The sequence below is a fragment of the Pelophylax lessonae genome (genome assembly GCF_965119305.1).
Source record: "Pelophylax lessonae genome assembly, chromosome: 10".
Classification (NCBI taxonomy): Eukaryota; Metazoa; Chordata; class Amphibia; order Anura; family Ranidae; genus Pelophylax; species Pelophylax lessonae.
Genome location: NC_138777.1, coordinates 206,192,458 through 206,212,280, shown reverse-complemented (window position 1 = coordinate 206,212,280; position 19,823 = coordinate 206,192,458). Strand labels below are relative to the sequence as shown.

The window sequence follows — 19,823 nt, the reverse complement described above, 5'->3', positions numbered from 1 at the left end:
CGGGAAATTCCATGCAGCTACCACTAGAGGGAGCCTAGTTCCTGGATCTTGCAAAGCAGCCTGGGAGATGTAGTTTCTTCATCTTGTGAAAAGGAAGTCACAGCCCGGGAAATTCCATGCAGCTACCACTAGAGGGAGCCTAGTTCCTTCCCACATATCAAACAGTGTCTTTAGGCATGTTTAACCCCGCTACACATGTCACACTGATTCAATTTCACAGCATTGGATCAGTGTGCCGTCTATCTCAGGAGCCAGTCTAGGAGGCGGGACTTACATTTCCCATACCCCTGTATATTGCGTTCACTAACAGGCTGATCTAAAAGTTCTTTGAAATGATGAAAACTCCCTGCTGGCACCACCAACTGTGGAAGGGAGTTCCACCTTCTTAATACTCTAACAGTAAAAAAAAAAAAAAAAAACGCCTATGCAGTTTGTAATTAAACTGCTTCTTACCCAACTTCATTGAGTGGCCGTCTGTCTTCTTAAGTGACCTGAGACCATATATAACATGTATCACACTCATTGGAAATACAATTCAGTTTCACTTTCACTTGCACATCCTTCCTCTATGACAATGTAATCCTGTTATTAAATATATCTATCTATTCTTTGTAGGGATTGACCCCTGGAGTGCTGCCTTCTATCATGGAGGAATACCTGTCTGATGTTAGCGACCCAATTGCACTCCGCAACGGTTTCCTGGATATCTGCGGAGACGTTCTGTTCATTTCTCCCGCTCTGAAAGTCGCCAGATATCACCGAGGTGCGGGACGCTGATAGGTTGGAGTCAGTGCCTGGTTGGGTCTATTCAGGGAATTATTATTATATCTAAGTTTACTGGGATGGGAGGGGGGGCCAGCCGGGTGGTCATGAGGTTGTCATGTGATCCAGCTAGAAAGACAGATCAGCCAGTATAGTCTGCTAAGGGCCATACCCACATGTGTGGCTAGGGGGGGTAAAATAAACAGGCGGATGAGTCATGATTTTACTTCCCTCTGAGCACCCACCTATAGAAGAACATGAATCTGCTCAGGGTTGTACACATGCCACAGCCGCAATGTTTTGCTAAGCGTCTGAGGCAAAAATTGGACCCCTTGTTGCTTTTGGTGGGCAGTACCAACAACCAATGAGACCCATGCAAATGAATGGGGCAGCGCTCCACCCTGCAACCACGTGCAGTGCATTTGCAGCACAGTGGTCCGAGCTTTACAGGGTTAAAACAGGTGATAAAGAGGTGACATATTGTCTTCCAGCCCCGACTACTGCCTCGAACCATAGATCACTTTTCAGAGGGGTAGCAAGGGCTACAGTCCATGTGAACGAGCCCTAACCCAGACCTGAACCCAGAACTTTATTAAAGTGTATGCAAACCCTCACCTTGTAAAACAACCCATGCAGTTTAACCACTTGCCGTCTGCGTACGGTAATAGTACTGCGGCAAAGTGGCTCGTTATCGTCTGACGACGTAGATCTACGTCATCAGACACTCCCCTTTCTCGGCGGCACGCGCGCGCCGCCGGAGGCTCGCTCCCGCTGTATTCAGTCACAGCGGGAGTCGGGCCAGGGGAGGAGCAGCGGCGATCGCCGCTGCTCTTCCCCGATCGTCGGGGATCTAGTGTGGAGATCCGCCCGCTTGTGTAAACAAAGCGGGCGGATCTCCTAAGTGACAGGCAGGGTCTGATCTGTCTGCCGCAATGTCGCAGTCCCGCAAAGAAAATCACAGATCGCCGCCATTACTCGTTAAAAAAAAAAAAACACCAAAAATGACAGAAATCTTTCCCTTAGTTAGTAAACGCAATAACTTTTGCGCAAACCAATCAAAATACGCTTATTGTGAATTTTTTTACCAAACATAGGTAGCAGAAAACAAATTGGCCAAAAATTTAAAAAAATTTTGATTTTTACATTTTTTTGGGGGGAATTTCATATAAAAAAATGTGAAAAATATTGTTGTTTTTTCAAAATTTACGCTATTTTTTTGTTTATAGCGCAAAAAGTAAAAATCGCACAGGTGATCAAATACCACCAAAAGAAAGCTCTGTTTATGGGAAAAAAAGGACGTAAATTTCGTTTGGGTACAGCGTCGCACGACCGCGCAATTGTCAGTTAAATTCGCACAGCGCCGAATCGCAAAAAGTGGCCCAGACGTAAGACAGCAAAATCCTCTAATGGTAAAGTGGTTAAAATAGCAACAAAAGTAAAAACATTTGTGTAAAGATATAAAAAGACAAATATTTATTTTCCCTTTTTTATAAGGGATCACATATCTTCTGTTCTCAGCTACATAAGAGCTGTAGGTTGAAAAACAGCAGTACGCTGATCTTCCCAATGAAAGGCTGTGCGAGGGGGGGGGGGGGGGGGGGGTCAGGACAAAGCTGATCATCAGAGGAGAGAAAGTTAAGTTTCCAGCACAGCTAGAAAACTTACCACGATGTGATCTCATGCCTAGTGTGGTCAGTTTTTAATAGGAAAGCAGAGGGGCTGGCAGGAACACCAGGTCATTCACACAAAGGAAGCAATACAAAGAGAACAGGAGACTTTGTCATGCAAGCACATGGTACAGCAGGAATATATCAGGAATATGAACTGTTGGGTTTACATATTCGTTAAGTTTTCATGAACAAATTTCCAACACATTACAACATCAGTCTTTAAAAAAGCTTCATGTTTTATTATTAAAACGCTGTCCTTGAGCTCCAGTCAGAGTTTTTGCCTAGGCTGAGATGATGTCATCAGTCTGCTGCAGGCAGGAGGAAGCATATCCTCAGTCTCCCCTCCCCCAGTGATCAGACTGTACATTGATACTTTGTAGCAAGTTACAAGGGAAGAGACTGCAAGAGGGGCTGATCTGTGACAGACATTTGTGAATACATACCAAGAACTGCATGGGCATTAGGATTTACATGACTGTGTCATCTCTGAGCTGGCATCTCAACCCAGGAAATAGTTGATGACCCTGGATGATGCCTGAACAAAGTTGGATCTTTCTTTCTGGAGAGAAAAGCAGGTAAAGAAGACATTGTCAGGGGGAGCACTGTGATCTGTGAGAGGTAATAAATACCTGGAAGGGTTACACTGACACACCGATGACCATAAATGGACTTGAAAAGATAAATCTGATGACAGGTCAACTCTAAACTGAATTGGTCTCATTGTAACATTGGTTTCCCCATCCATTTATTTCACAGACTCCGGACTTCCCGTCTTCTTTTATGAATACCAGCACCGCCCGTCCTTGTTTGATGGTATTAAACCGGACTTTGTGAAGGCGGACCACGCCGATGAGCTCGTCTATGTGTTTGGAGGTCCCTTCCTTAGAGACGGCGCTGTCTTTGCCGGTAATACATAATCCTGGAGGGGACGGGTTATGGTGGGAATGGTTTGGACCAAATGTGTGCATGGGCCACCATGGTGAAGGCGGTAATGGGCCTACTGGTAATGGGGGTCACAGTACCCCTGCCTAGATATTGTAAGACATGGAGAGATTCTAGAAGAATTTTTGCTATTTTCTGTATCAAATTAATGAGTCCAATTATATGACAGTGTATGTAACTTTCACCAAACACTCTGAAGGATCAATCATTGCCATATGGCTGAATATTTTATGAATGTTTAAAGTTTTAACGATCACGGTGGCCACATTTACTGCATACATTTTATAACATTATAAAGACATCCAATAAGAGGTGTATTTAGGTTTTGTGCTGCCCTAGGCCTGACTAAACTTGGGCACCCCCGATTTAAATATAACCCGCCCCTTCCTGTAAAGGCCACACCCTTTCCTGATTATGATCCGCCCTGACATTTGTAAACCACAGACCACAACCACAGTATATCAGTGCCCATCAGTGCAGCCTCATCAGTTCCCATAAGTTCAGCCTCATCAGTGCTCATCATTGCAGCCTTATCAGTGCTCATCAGTGCAGCCTCATTTCTGTCCATCAGTGCAGCCTCATCAGTGCAGCATATCAGTGCGGCCTCATCAGTGGCCATCAGTACAGCCCCATCAGTGGCTATCAGTGCATCATATTAGTGCCCATCAGTGCTGCCTTATCAGTGCAGCTTATCAGTGCCGCCTCATCAGTGGCCATCAATGCAGCCTATTAATGCCCATCAGTGCCCATCAGTGCAACATATCAGTGCCCATCAGTGCAGCATATCAGTGCTGCCTTAATAAGTGCCACCTAATCAGTGGCCATTAATGCAGCCTTATAAGTGCCCATTATTACAGCCTTATGTCACTGGATTAGTAAGATTACTCCTTTCTTTTAAGATATTTGGATTTGTGTTTGCTGCCACTGATTGTAATCATAGGATTATTTCACTTATTTGTATAATAAATAGGAACCCCATAGTCATTATACAAATAAATGAAGTGAAATAATCAGTGGTAGCAAACACAAGTCCAAATATCTTATAAGATTGGAGTAATCTTATCAAACGAGTGACATATTGCGATCACACATATGAGGTGAGCAGGTCCAAAATATTATTGCCGTCATATACAATTAAAAGTCTTAATTGTATATGATGCAATGCAAATGCTCGCTCAATGAAATTATATTATTGACATGATGCCTGCTATACCTGGGGGCGGAGGAGGGTAGGCGGAGCATTAGGCTGCAGTGCCACACTTATTAGCATTGGCTGCCATCGGGCCAGTTGTATTAAGTGTGGTTGGCGGCCTGCGGTCTGTCTGAATGTCCTCACCGGCCGGTATTATCATACCGACTGGTAGCAGTGTGGCCACTTTATGGGGCATCCAGACTGATTTGCCTCCTGAACCCTGCCCTCCAGCCCAATTCGCCCCATAAGACTGGCACTATACTACAAGTGTAGCCGGCGGGGACCCTTTTCGTGCGGGAGCCGGTAGAAGGCTGTTTTATTTTCGTGCGGGGTGCAGCTTATTTGCTGCCCCCCTGCAAAGTGCCGCTAAGGCCTTGGCCTTGTTGGCCTGAGCCAAAATACAGCACTGCATCCAATGGATATTTGTATAAATCTAGATATCTTCTCTTAAAGCTTTTCCAGTGTTAAAGATTGTCATGTTGTTTTTCCCATCAAGGTAATTCGACCGATGAAGAGAAGGTCCTCTCCAGAACCCTCATGAGATACTGGGCCAACTTTGCACGGCATGGGTAAGAAGACTGTCCTGTACAGACTCAATGTTGGTTTGTACAATCAACAAGGGCTAGAGAGCCAACGTGGGTTTAGTGCTCTTAAGCCGACCATAGAAGGTTGAACGCGCTAATTTACCGAAAGTAAATGCCTTAGATATTCTTTTGAGGACTGAGATCATCAGAAATGACCTATAACCAGCTACTGGCAGGGTCAGTTTTTTAGGTTTTTTTACACACGTTAAATCAGCATTTTTTGCTGGAAAATTACTTAGAACATCCAAACATGATATATTTTCTGAAAGCAGACTCCCTGGAGAATAAAATGATGGCCGTTGCAATTTTTGTGTGTCACACCATATTTGCACAGCCATTTATCAAATGCAAATTTTCAGGATAAAATACACTAAAATGAATGTTAGTACACACCAACACATTACATGATTTTTTTGTAAAATATAAGAGATAATGTTACGATGAATAAATAGATACCAAACATGAAATATTTAAAATTGTGTGCACCTGAGAGATTGCAACAAACAGTGCATAAAATTCTTCATAGACAACGATTTAAAAGACTTTACAGATCATCAGTTTAGAGATGATCATGAATTATTGCTCTCATGCCGGTGTTTGCGGCAATACCTCAGATGTGTGGGGCAATCACTGTTCACATACACGTGTGGGACCTATGCGCACATTTGCATTTTGTATGTATATATGGGAGAGCTTTTAAGTTTTTCTTTTTAACTATTTTTATTTATTTTGTTAAAATTTATTTTTTTACCCTTTTTGGTGCTGTAAAAGTGATGGGGCCTCTGTATAGCCGCTTGGATCACTTTTACTAAACAGCCAATCACCTGTTGTAAAAAACGAAACCATGCAACTATGATCTTGGTATATCCACTTGCTGACAGTTATATATTTATATATATATATATATATATATATATATATATATATATATATACTGCGGTAAGCTAGAGATTAATAATAACATTTTATAATAATTTCCCTTTCGGAATAATACAAATAATTTTCCTTTGGGATTAGAAAAGTATTATATGGATTGTATGGAAAGACCTGAAATACAGTGCCTTGAAAAAGTATTCATACCCCTTGGAAAATTCCACATTTTGTCATGTTGCAACCAAAAACAGAAATGTATTTTATTGGGATTTTATGTGATAGACCAACACAAAGTTGCACATAATTGTGAAGTGGAAGGAAAATGATAAATGGTTTTCAATTTTTTTTTTGGAAGTGACATGGCAAAATGTGGAAAATTTCAAGGGGTATGAATACTTTTTCAAGGCACTTTAGGTCCATCTGCTTAGTTTAATGTCCTACACAACAAAGGCTAGTTTCCTATGCCGTTATAACGCCACAGGAACCTTTGATAATCCCCCCCCCCCCCCCGATGAGTAGGAATTTGCTTCAACATGACATTCTTTACTAAAATGTTGATTTTTTTCCTGGCAGGGACCCAAATGGACCGGGTCTGGTAGAGTGGCCTCTGTATGATGCAAAAGAAGGATATTTGGAAATTAACTTAAGGCAGAAAGCATTAACTCAGTTAAAGGAGGACAAGTTCCAATTCTGGAGCAAGATCCTTTCCAGGACATCGGAGGAGAAAGGAGAGCACACCGAGCTGTAGATTTGTCCTCCCTCCATCCTCCCTGTCCTTCCATTCTCTCCCTCCGTCTCCCCATCTCGCTGCCTCTTCCTCCAACTCTTCTCTCTATTTCCCCTCCATCTCATTTTCTGTCTGTCTACCTCTCCTATTTCTTCATTGTCTTTCTTTCTCTGCCTCTCTGTCTCCCCATTTCTTCTATTGTCTATCTCCTTCACTGTCCCTCTGTCTTCCCCTCTGTATTTCCATCCCCCCTTTTCTGTTCATTTTTTTCCTCTATCTCCTCTCTATTTCCCCATCTCAGTCTCTGTCTCTGCCTCTCCCTCCATCTCCTCCTTTGTTTTCTATCTCTTCTTCGGCCTCTTTATCTCTCCTCTGTCTCTCTATCTACCCCTCCATATTTCCATCTCCCTCTATTCCTATCCGTTTCTCTTCATTTCGTTATTCTCTGTATTTATGTTATTCCTATTTCCCACTCCATTTCCTTCTCTGTCTCTGCATTGCCCCTTCCATCTATCCATTCTCTTATTTGTCTCTCCATCTTCCCCTCTGTTTCACTATTGCTTCTTCAGTCTCTCCATCTCCCTCACTGACCCTCCATCCAACCCCCTCTGCACCTCTCCATCTTCTTCTTTGCCTCTCCAGCTCTTCTCCATCTCCTCATTTCCTTTTTCTTCTTTACATCTTCTTCCCATCATTTCAGTCCATCTCCTTCCCTCCATCTCCATCTCTTTATTCCAATCGCTCCATCTCCTTCCATCTCCATTTTTCCATCTCCCTCCCTCCATCTCCCTCCCTCCATCTCCATTTCCATGCCCCCATCTCCTTCCCCTTCCCTCCATCTCCCCATCCCCTTCCCTCCAGCTCCATGCCTCCATTTTCATGACTTCATCTCCTTCCCCTTTCCTCCATCTCAATTTTTCCATCTCCTTCCCTCCATCTGTCCATCTCTTTCCCTCAATTTGTCCATCTCCATCCCTCCATCTCTCCATCTCCTTCCCTCCATCTCTCCATCTCCTTCCCTCCATCTCTCCATCTCCTTCCCTCCATCTCCTTCCCTCCATCTCTCCATCTCCTTCCCTCCATCTCTCCATCTCCTTCCCTCCATCTCTCCATCTCCTTCCCTCCATCTCCTTCCTGCCATCTCTCCATCTCTCCATCCCCTTCCCTTCATCTCTATCACTCCATCTCATTCCCTCCATCTCTCCATCTCATTCCCTCCATCTCTCCATCTCCTTCCCTCCATCTCCTTCCCCTTCCCTCCATCTCTTCATCTCCTTCCCTCCAGCCCCATCTCCTTCCCTCCAGCTCCATCCCTCCATTTTCATGACTTCATCTCCTTCCCCTTTCCTCCATCTCAATTTTTCCATCTCCTTCCCTCCATCTGTCCATCTCCTTCCCTCCATCTGTCCATCTCCTTCCCTCCATCTGTCCATCTCCTTCCCTCCATCTGTCCATCTCCTTCCCTCCATTTGTCCATCTCCATCCCTCCATCTCTCCATCTCCTTCCTGCCATCTCTCCATCTCCTTCCCTCCATCTCCTTTCCTCCCATCTCTCCACCTCCTTCCCTCCATCTCTCCATCTCCTTCCCTTCATCTCAATTTTTCCATATCCTTCCCTCCATCTGTCCATCTCCTTCCCTCCATCTGTCCATCTCCTTCCCTCCATCTGTCCATCTCCTTCCCTCCATCTGTCCATCTCCTTCCCTCCATTTGTCCATCTCCATCCCTCCATCTCTCCATCTCCTTCCTGCCATCTCTCCATCTCCTTCCCTCCATCTCCTTTCCTCCCATCTCTCCACCTCCTTCCCTCCATCTCTCCATCTCCTTCCCTTCATCTCAATTTTTCCATATCCTTCCCTCCATCTGTCCATCTCCTTCCCTCCATCTGTCCATCTCCTTCCCTCCATCTGTCCATCTCCTTCCCTCCATCTGTCCATCTCCTTCCCTCCATTTGTCCATCTCCATCCCTCCATCTCTCCATCTCCTTCCTGCCATCTCTCCATCTCCTTCCCTCCATCTCCTTTCCTCCCATCTCTCCACCTCCTTCCCTCCATCTCTCCATCTCCTTCCTGCCATCTCTCCATCCCCTTCCCTTCATCTCAATTTTTCCATATCCTTCCCTCCATCTGTCCATCTCTCCATCTCATTCCCTCCATCTCCATCACCTTCCCTCCATCTGCCCGTCTCTATCTCTCCATCTCATTCCCTCCATCTCCATCACATTCCCTCCATCTCTCCCTCTGTCTCTTCAGATGCCCCACATTATGAACAAGGTGAAGGAAACACACATCCACAAACATTGAATCACATGCAGTGATTGTCCCCATTTATAGTTCTCTCGCTCAGTATTTTTCCCTTCTTCTGTGTCTACTTTATTCTCTCTTTACCTCAACCTTACCATCCTCCTCTGAATGTCCCCCTTCCATCCCTTCTTTGCTCTCTTTTTCTATTGTTACCACTGCCCTGTGTTTCCACAATAGTTAAATTGGTATTAAACCCAAACATTAAATGTAATATATTGCAGTTTACCAATCCCAGTCATTAGATGTGGTTGCTGTATTAGTTTTCTTTTTCTTAGGCTTCTTTCCCTCTGTTTACACCTGGTGATCTGGCCAGTACCATACCTCATGCAAAACCACACTGGGTGACGGAGCAACAGATACCCATTAGGACAGCAGCATTGTCAGTCTGGGGGGGGGGGGCTACACTAACAAACTCCAGCTCATTGCAGTTACAGCAAACTGTTTTTTTTTCTTTTGGGATAAATGTTTTACATTAATAAATCTGATCATTGCAAGCACTTCGGTCAGTGGTGAATGGTTTGTCTCACCCCTTTGCTACATCTGCAGGAGAACTTGTTCTGTTGAAAAACAGACTTAATGGCTAGATCACCAGGTGAAAATAAATGAAACAAAGCCTTAAAAAGAAAACAAATGCAGCCATCGCATCTAAAAATTGGTAAGCTGCAATATAATAAATGTTTGCTTCTGGGTTTAATACTGCTTTAAGTCAGACCAAATGTCATCTTGTTGGCTGTTTCTCAATGCACTGATCAATGATTTCACTGAGACACAAACACTCTAATGGAACTGATGGACATGTTCAGTAAATATCTTATAAAGAGATGACAGAACCTGAAGAAATGTTTTAGATTTTTTACAGAAGAACTGTATTTGCATGTAGCTCTAAAATACACCATAGCGCTGTACAGAGAACACCGAGCCAGTCACATCAGTCTCTGTACCAGAGGAGCTTACACTCTAATGTCCTCCTCACAGTCACACACTATTATTATACATTTATATTGCTTTGACACTAAACATTAAAACTTCTTTTTCTAAAAACGATTTCATATTTATTAACACAAAGAAATTAAAAATAAGGGATGATGATGATTTTTATTCTAATATATCTAAAATTGCAATGCAGCTTATAAAAAAAACATTAACATTTTCATCAGCATTAGAAAAGTGGATGAGTTCTTCTTCTGGATCCACAGTACACCAATAAGTTGAGGAGCTTTTGTAATATTGATCTCATCTTCACCTTGTTGTATACTTCAATCAACAGAACATTATCCATGATTTTTAGGAGTTCATGCTCTGGCATCAAAGCATCCCAATATTGATGGAAACAAACATTAGTAGAGTTGAACACATAAAGTAATAGCCTCAGTCCACACTAAATAGAGTTTGCAGTAGTGATCGACCGATATTGTTTTTTTGTTGCCGATACAGATACCGATATTTTGGCCATTGAATATCGGTATTGGCCGATATTTTTGTACATTTAAAAATCTTTTTTTTATCACTTGACAGGTACTCCTGTGGAGGGATCTGGGGGTCCCCAAACCCCTCCTTTGCACTTAAAAGCATTCAAAACGCCAAGTTTGGCTGTTTTGAATGCTGTCATTTTTTTTTAATCTGGCGCCGAGTGCCCAGAAGTGATTTCATGACTCCACTTCTGGGTTTTTACATGGAGACCCGATCAGAGTTGAATGCGGCTTTGATCCGGTCTTCGGCGGCCATGCAGGCTGGTTGCCCGAGTCTCCCGGTGGGACGGGAGAACCGGGTGAGCCGCAGAAGGCGGTGGGAGGGGGGTTGTCCCCTCCCACTCCTTGTAATAACAGCCGAGCGGCTTCTCAGCTGCATTGGTTGTCATTACAAGACAGCCAACCGTCGGCTATGGACGCCGTTGCCGGGGTGATGCCTCTAGCTGCAGGCATCACTCCGGTACAAGCACTTTCCTGAAATATCGGCAATATCGGTAACATCCATGGCCGATTCCGATATATCAGGGAAAGTGCATATCGGCCCCGATATATCGGCTTAGCCAATAATCGGTTGATCCCTAGTTTGCAGTTATCAGTTGAGTCGATTTGGCTGAATTGCCCTTCCACAAACTCCAGCAAGGGAAGCCCTTCCTAAGGTCCACATAAAGTTGAGCTGAGAACACGGGTGCGGAGATCTTGCTGACATTCTAATGGACTTGCTGACATTTTTTTAAAATGAGTTCTATTTCAGGAGTTTCTGCCTTCACATGAATATAAAAATAAAACATTGCATCCCTCCACCTGCTGAGACAAATTGCATCTAAATTAAACAATACTATAGCTGCCCATCTGCAAGGATCCGAGCCAATGATGTTCTTTCATAACCCCTCTGGATCCATAATGGCTCTCGTTAGGGGTGCCCTTGATCCCCCTTGTTATATTACTATGGAACACTTGGCTGTAGCCATACGTTTAGTGCAGGATGAAAATTTTCCATTAGATGGGCTCCAGGAGGCACCGGTAAAGTGATTATTATTATACAGGATTCATATAGCGCCAACAGTTTACATAGCACTTTACAATATAATGGGGGACAGTACGTTTACGACATTACGATAGTAATACAGAATGAATCAGAGTAATTGGGTGTGTTGGTTGCAAATCAGGTTAATGTTAAAAAATCCAGCCTGATTCAACCTGATTTGCAGGGAATGCTGGGATTTGTGGTACCTTAGATGGTGAGCTCTAATTGTTCAGTACTGAATTCCAGTTACAGCTCTGCATGCTCTCGCATTTTTTCTGGGAGGGTCTCTGTCCAGAATCGGTGCCGTCTCCCTTTCAACTTCACAGCTGATCTCTGCTTAATGCCGATTTCCAGGTAACCTTCATCATCCTCGTACTGCGGCCATTTCACCAATCCCGGCCCGTTCGGGTCCCTGGATTGGGGAATATTCATCATGAACGGTTCAATAAACAAAACACAGAAATACACAAAGGACAAGAAAAAAATAGAAATATACAGAAGACAATAAAGTGTCTCCCCAAATCCATATTAGTCCCTTAAGCAAGCATGCAGCCTGGCTGGTTGGGAAAGGCAGGGGGGGGGGGGGGGGGGAGGTGACTAGTGTGTGGCCCCCTTCTGAACCATATCACCCCACATGCCCCCAACATGGGGGGCCCTCTTACCAGGGAGTACCCCCCTAGCAAAGCACCTTGTCATAATAAGGTTGTGGGGGTTCTAACTCTTTTTTATACCCTAATTATAACTGGAAGAAAAAGTTTTCGCTGGAGTTCTACTTTAAAGTGGCCCACGGTCCTGGAAATATATGAAAATCATTTGACTTAATGAGGGCTCTGTACCTTAGCAAAGTTGGCAAATTCTTTACACTTATTGACTGCTGCCCTCTGCTGGCCATGCGACAGGACAACATGGCTGAGCAGAGCATGTAACTGGTATGGGGCCCAGAGTTGCCCATAGAGAGATTTATACAAATATTTATACTCTGGCTAAATATAAAGTTGTAAATTAAATGGCTACACACATATGAAAAAATAAAATGAAATTATATATTATCCTTACCCGCTACGGGCAAAGTTGGCCCAATATTTCATCATAATTCTACTCAGGAGCTTCTCTTCCTCTGTGAAGTTGCCTAGAGAGTGAAATTACAGGATTCATTTAGAAATGAAGGATAAAAATCCCAATGCCCAACCTTTTGCCCGAGGGTCACTTGCGGCCTTTTGGTGTTTGCAGTGTTGTCCTCAGACCCCTGAAGTCAGTAGTGGGAACATTGATTATTCTGTAGTAGCAATGATTTGTAGCAGTCTCTGTTTGTCTCCTACAGCATAACTTCAGTCTTCAACTACTCCTTTAGAACTGTCTTGGTCCATTTCTCTAGTACAGGGTACTCCAAACTATGGCCCATGGCCATGGGCCACATCCAGTCTGCTGCAAGATTTCATCTGACCCACTGTTATGGTCAGTGCTGTATCCTTAATGTGCACAGATTGAAGGTTAAAGTTTCAAGCTTCCACCCAGGGGATGTTGATTTAGGAGGTGACTCTGATGTAAGGGTTGGGGGTCTGATGTAGACACTGATGTAAGGGAGACTCTAATTTGAGGGGAAACTCTTATGTAAGCGATATCTAGATGTAAGAAAGAACCTCATATATTGGGGGGGAGAGCTCTGATATGGACAAGGGAACCCGAGGAAAGGGACCTTATGTGGACACTGAAGTAAAGGAGGACTCCCATGTGGTGGACACTGATGTACAGGAGACCCTGCTGAAAGGGGGATTCTGATGGGGAAACAGATGTAAGAGAGACTCTGATGTAAGGTGGGACTCTGATGGGGAGATTGATGTAAAGGAGACTCTGATGTGGACACTGATGTAGGGAGAGACTGGGGATATGGATTTAATTGGGACCCTGATGTAAGTTTATGTTCAAACTGATCCAACAGGAAAGTCGTATGACTTCCAATCTGACTTTGCCCTACGATTTCATGTCCGACTTCCATGCTACTTCAATGACCGGGATCCGACTTTGATCCAAGCATACCCACTCAAGGTCCCCACACCAAAATAATAATAAAAAAAAACATGGTGTGGGGTCCCCCTCAAAATCAATACCAGCCCCTTATCTGAGCATGCAGCCTGGCAGGTTAGGAAAAGGGGGGGGGCAACAAGCAATTGCCCCCCCCTTCCTCCTGGACCATACCAGGCCACATGCCCTTATCAACATGAGGGGGGTGGATGCTTTGGAGGGTGGAAGGTGTGTGGAAGCACCTTGTCCCTATGTTGTTGGAGACAAGGGCCTCTTTCCAACAACCCTAAGTGGTGGTTGTGGGGGTCCTCCCATAAGAACCCAGCCCCTGCCCCATGTAAATGAGTATGGGGTACATTGTACCTTTACCCAATCACCCCAAAAAAAAAAAAAAAGAAGAAGTGTAGTGTTACAAAAGATGATTTTTGAAAAGTCCTTTATTAAAATGAAGAATGTCTCCCGTCATAGCTTCATGTCTTCTTCCTCCGGTCATCTCCCTGCAGTTCAGGTTCTTCTCCCTCCGCTGATGACTTCTTCCTCTGCTGACCCCAATTCTCCTCCGTCGCTGCCTCCGGCAGTTGTGTCAGGACCAGTGTCTGCCAGTTCTTATATAGCCATGGGGCGTGGCCATCTGTGGGACGTCGCCCGGGGGCCCTGCCCTCGTGACGTTACACTGAGATCCCGCCCCTTATCACAAGTAAAGGAGAAAAGGAGACTCTGATATATGGGAAGCTCTGATGTGGATATTAATGTAAAAAGTGTACCTGATGTGGATGCTGAAGTAAAGGGGGGACTCTGATGGAGGCCTTAATACAAGGAGGAACTCTGGTTTTGGCCCCAATGTAAGGGAGATTATGATGTAAGGGGGGAGAATCTGATGGCATTAGATATAATAACTATTATATGTGGCCCTTTGGGGACATCAGAGACCACATTTGAGACCTTCTATGTCTGACATCTTTCAAAATGAGTGATTCTATAACCGTGTAATCTTTTTAATGCTGTAATAAAGGGATCACCACCCCTATCCTTCTAGATCTAATAGAGATAGAACTTGGCTTTGTCGCGGTGTTATACTGTACTGCCATTGTCAGCTCTGTCAAAGAAAATATGAAAACAAAACAACTGCAAGTTCAAAAAAGAAATGAAAAGAAAGCAACTCACTGCTGAAGATTTGTCCATCAGGTAAAAAGGGTCCCCCGACCACATAGAGAAGCTCGTCCCCATGGTCAGCTCTCACGAAATCTGGCTTGGTGTCATGGAATAAGGAAGGACGATGCTGGAACTCATAGAAGAACACAGGAAGTCCGGCATCTGAGATATAATACCATGATCAGTGAGTGGAAATACTGGATCATGTGATCTCATCGATTCCATGTAAATGCTGAGATGACTTTCACGGGGTTAGAGAGTCAGGATTGAGAGATCACATCTAGACGGATTATTATGGTGGATTCACCATCTTATACAGACCAGTCTGACATGGATAACAAGGTGTGTACACTGGACATACATAGAGAGATAACATATAGTAACATTGTTTATAAACATTGATCAGAAGGGAGATAGAGAGATACAAAGTTACATTGCTTATAAACATTATTCAAACCAGAGATAGAGAGACATACAAGAGTGGTCAGTTAGGAGACAGAGAGATACAAAGTAACATTGTTTATAAACATTGTTCAGAATGGAGATAAAGAGATACAAAGAACCATTGTTGATAAGCATTGATCAGTTAAAGAGGAAGTAAACCCTCCTCTGCAAGTTGTACCCATAGGTAAGCCTATGATAAGACTTACCTATAGGTACTGTAAATATCTCCTAAACATGCACCGCTTAGGAGATATTTACCTTAAATGCAGCCAGTGACATCACTGGCGCATGCTCTCTGAAGGAACGGCCGCTGGTGCCATTCCTTCAGAGCCCCGTGCCGTGACCGTCTGCTCCCACGCGCATGTGACGTAATCGTGGGTCCGGCCAATCAGATGGCCAGATGCCGCGATCCCGGAAGACGGGGAGACTGAAAATGTCGCCCGTCATACAGGTAAGCAGGCGGCAAGGTGGGGGCTCGTTCTAAGGTAAGTATTTCATAATGAGCTAGTATGCGATGCATACTAGCTCATTATGTGTTTCTCTTTCAGGTTGAAAAAAAAAATGTTTAATGAGTTTACAACCTCTTTAAGAGATAGAGAGATATGAAGGATACAATGTAACAATGTATATAAATGTTGATCAGACTGGAGATAGTTACAAAGTAACATGGTTTAAAAAACATTGATCAGTTAGGTGAGAGAGATATATGAAGTAACATTGTTTATAAACATTGATCAGAATGAAGATAGAGAGATACAAAGTAACATTGTTTATAAAGAGTGATCAGTTAGGAGACAGAGACATACAAAGTAACATTGTTTATGAACATCGATCAGACAGGCGATAGAGAGATACAAAGTAACATTGTTTATAAAGAGTGATCAGTAAGGCTCGGTTCACATTGGGGCGACGTAGTCGTCTGAGAAGTCGCGCTCCATTCAGTGCAAAGGAATCATTCTAAGTCGGAGTGACTCGAGGCACTCTGACTTAGAAATAGGTTCCTGCACTACTTGAGGGTGACTTTGGAGCGGCTTGCATTGACTTCCATTAAAGAAGTAGTTTGCAAGCTGTGCTGAAGTCGCGCTGAAGGGGGCGACTTTGAAGCCGCCCCAGTGTGAACCAAGCCTTAGGAGACAGATTCAAAGTAACATTGTTTATACACATTGCTCAAACAGGAGATACAAAGTAACATTGTTTATAAACATTGTTCAGTTAGGAGAGGGGACTCCAAACTTTCTAAGCAAAGGGCCAGTTTACAGTCCTTCAGATTTTAGGGGGACCGGACAGTTTCCAGCAGGAATAGAACATTTTTATGCCATCAGTGGGAGTAAACACCGCCCCATCTTTGGTATTATGGGGGGAGGGGGATTGTGCCCTATTGTTGTTGGTAGTGGGAGAAATGGCACCCCACTGTTGATGTCAGTGACAGGAATTATGCCCCATTTTTGGTGTCATAGGGCGGAATAGTGTTTCATATCAGTGGGATGAATAGTGCCCCAAAAGCCGGATAAAAGGCAAGCAAAGGGCCGCATATGGCCCCCCCGGACACAGTTTGGAGACCCCTGAGTTAGGAGATAGATAGATACGAAGTTACTATGTTTAGAAACATTGATGAGACAGGGGACAGAGACATACAAAGTAGCATTGTTTATAAGCTTTGATCAGACAGGAGATAGAGATACAAAGTAACATTGTTTATAAACATTAATCAGATACAAAGTAAAAATGTTTATAAACATTGATCAGCTACAAAGTAACAATGTTTATAAACATTGATCAGATACAAAGTAACAATGTTTATAAACATTGATCAGATGACAGAGAAACTCAGAATCTTCATAAACTGCAGAGCAAACCGCCATTTCAAGATAATCAACTAGCTATCACACATAATGCCATTCCATATAGCATTGGAATGTTATGATCCATGAAATATATTCTGGAAATGTTGCCTGCTGTGCAGAACTGATCTATAACCTACATCAGTTACAGACTAATAGCACAACAGATTAACGTACAAACAGCAGCAGGAATAAATGTTTTTGGTTTGTTAATGACACATAATCATACTGTATATTAAATATTATTTACATAGTTAATCAGGTAGAAAAAAGACACAAGTCCATCTGGCCCAGCCAATAAAAAACAGTAAAGAAAACCCAACCATACAATCCCATATACACAATCCTATACCCGCAGTCGATCCAGAGGAAGGCGGAAAACCCCAGCAAAGCATGATCCAATTTGCTACAGCAGGGGAAAGAATTCCTTCCTGATCCCACGAGAGGATATAAGATATTCCCTGGATCAACTTTACCTATAAATATTAGTACCCATATATATTATGTACACCTAGGAAAGATTCCAGGCCTCTTTTAAAGCAATCTAGTGAGCTGGCCAGAGCCACCTCTGGAGGGAGTCTATTCCACATTTTCACAGCTCTTACTGTAAAGAAACCTTTCCATATTTGGAGACTAAATCTGTTTTCCTCTAGATGTAAAGAGTGCCCCCCCCCAAAAAAAAAAAAGAGTGCCCCCTTGTTCTCTGGCACAAACATGAATTTTGGAAGTGAATGAGGCTTTCCCTTCCTGAAAGTGTTTCTATCTACAAATCAGCCGTAAAGCACCGTGAGCAAGCGTAGGCGTTTCATGGCAGGGGAAAGTAAGTGTGACGAGATCATACATCAACCATAGGACCCCCATCTTCAACTACACCCACCTCTGAGATACCGAGCGAACTTCAGGGCTGGCATAACAAAAACCAAATCACAGCACAGGTCCAGGAACCGGTCCCGGATCTGAAGGGGGTCATCTACATCCTCGAAATATTCCTCCATTACCAGATGAAGGAAATTAGACGCAAAACTCTGCAAATATAAAGAAGAGGACTAACAATCAGAAAACAACATTATATACTGTATTTATTTAAATCACCATATAACACTGCAATATACACTGATCAGCCAAAACATTGTGACCACCCACCTAATATTGAGTACGGCCTCCTGCACACAGTTTGGAGACCCCTGAGTTAGGAGATATAAAGATACGAAGTTTGCTAATACAGCAATGACCCATTGAGGCATTGAAAGAGTGTATCAATGTGCCTTAATGAAATATTACATTTCATGATTCATTTCAGCTAGTGCCCACTTTCCAATGGAATGTGGTCCCTTGCAATTACATATTAAACACATCTCATTCATCCTGGACACTTAACAGTTAGGCTTCGCATACAGATTACAGACACATTGATAAGTGTTTACATATTAAACACATCTCAGTCATTCATCCTGGACACTTAACAATTAGACTTTTGCATATGGATGACAGACGACACCTGAACACATTGACAATTACTTACATATTAACACATCAGACAGCTGAGCAGAGACGGAACGGCCCTTCCACAAACGCAATTTCAGACACACTACACCCCACATTTACAGTAATATGTTAGGGAAAACAAAAGCCTTTTCATGTATTGTTTTAGTAGATATATTCTATTGTTAAACTGACCCATGGATTGTACACTAGTTTGAACTGTTTTTTCCCTCTCAAATGTCCCATAAATATGTGAGCCGAAATGAAATAAATCAGATGTATCCTCATGAAGCTTAAGTGCTGTATGTCTTTACATCTCCTGGCCAGCAGAAGGAAAATTCACTACACAGGGGAGTTAGAACTGAAGGGTCTTAGGTCCGGGACCTAAATGCAAAATCATCTTGCAATTGCCTCCTGACGTAAATGAGCTAACAGGCATGGACACCAAAGTGACATCCACATGAATGGCAGGATACAAGGTTTCCCAGCAGAACATTGCCCAAAGCATCAAACTGCCTCTGCAGACTTGCTTTCTTATACCGCATCCTGGTGCCATCTCTTCCCCAGGTAAGTGACGCACACACACCCGGCCATCCACATGATGTAAGGAAACGTGATTCATCAGACCAGGCCACCATCTTCCATTGCTCCGTAGTCCGGTTCTGATGCTCATGTGACCATAGTAGAAGTTTTGGCTGTGGACAGGGGTCACCATGGGCTTCACAGCCCCATACACAACAAACAGGGATGTCCATTTTTTTCTATTTTCACCACCTCAACATGTTCACTTGCTGCCTAATATATCCCACCAATTTTCAGATGCCATTGTAACGAGATCAGGGCTGCTGATAAGGCACTATAACCAGTCCTGTTGTACTAGGCCCAGACCCCATCAGCTAAACAGGGGGGCCCAGAGCAGCTAAATTTAGCATTTCTGAATAAATAAATACATTTTACTAGGCCAAACCCTCACTCCTACTTGCCTACGAGAGCTTAAATTACATTGCCCTGGGCCCCATCAGGTTAAAAGAGGGGACCCAGGAGGTGGGAGCAGAGGAGGGACTTTTTTCTAATTTCGAAGTGTAGGCAGATAAAGTCTGTGCTTTTTTTCTCCTGCACCCCGGGAGGGGGGAGCCGTTAGGAGGGCTATATGGGGCCTCATGATTTCTAAAAGCGGCCCTGAATGAGATGTTTCTTTACCCGTCAGTGGTCATAATGTTAAGGCTGATTGGTGTATGTCAGAACTATACATATTTATAATAATAATAGTGTATGACCGTCGGGGGACATATAGAGAATAATCTTTTCTAGTGTTGAGACTGATGTGTTTGGGTCA

The 19,823-nt window shown here is 43.5% G+C and overlaps 3 protein-coding genes across 3 annotated transcripts in view; 2 read left to right on the top strand and 1 right to left on the bottom strand.

Moving 5' to 3' along the window:
• LOC309565546 (fatty acyl-CoA hydrolase precursor, medium chain-like) overlaps positions 1-5,139 on the top strand; it is a gene marked incomplete at its 3' end in the record, with an annotated part of 42,758 nt that extends 37,619 nt beyond the window's left edge. Inside the window, exons 10-12 of the mRNA XM_082270504.1 lie at positions 616-763; positions 3,189-3,338; positions 5,063-5,139. Of these exons, the coding sequence (XP_082126630.1) occupies positions 616-763; positions 3,189-3,338; positions 5,063-5,139 (375 nt within the window). The remainder of the gene's footprint in view (positions 1-615; positions 764-3,188; positions 3,339-5,062) is intronic.
• LOC309565292 (fatty acyl-CoA hydrolase precursor, medium chain-like) overlaps positions 1-6,777 on the top strand; it is a 109,661-nt gene extending 102,884 nt beyond the window's left edge. The window contains exon 13 of the mRNA XM_082270193.1: positions 6,597-6,777. Coding sequence (XP_082126319.1) covers positions 6,597-6,771 — 175 coding nt within the window. The 3' untranslated portion in view covers positions 6,772-6,777. The remainder of the gene's footprint in view (positions 1-6,596) is intronic.
• A 4,721-nt stretch (positions 6,778-11,498) lies between these two features.
• The window catches only part of LOC309565293 (fatty acyl-CoA hydrolase precursor, medium chain-like), a 59,009-nt gene continuing 50,684 nt past the window's right edge, over positions 11,499-19,823 (bottom strand). The window contains exons 10-13 of the mRNA XM_082270195.1: positions 17,883-18,030; positions 14,733-14,882; positions 12,603-12,675; positions 11,499-11,958 (exon numbers count right to left, since the gene is read on the bottom strand). Coding sequence (XP_082126321.1) covers positions 11,793-11,958; positions 12,603-12,675; positions 14,733-14,882; positions 17,883-18,030 — 537 coding nt within the window. The 3' untranslated portion in view covers positions 11,499-11,792. The remainder of the gene's footprint in view (positions 11,959-12,602; positions 12,676-14,732; positions 14,883-17,882; positions 18,031-19,823) is intronic.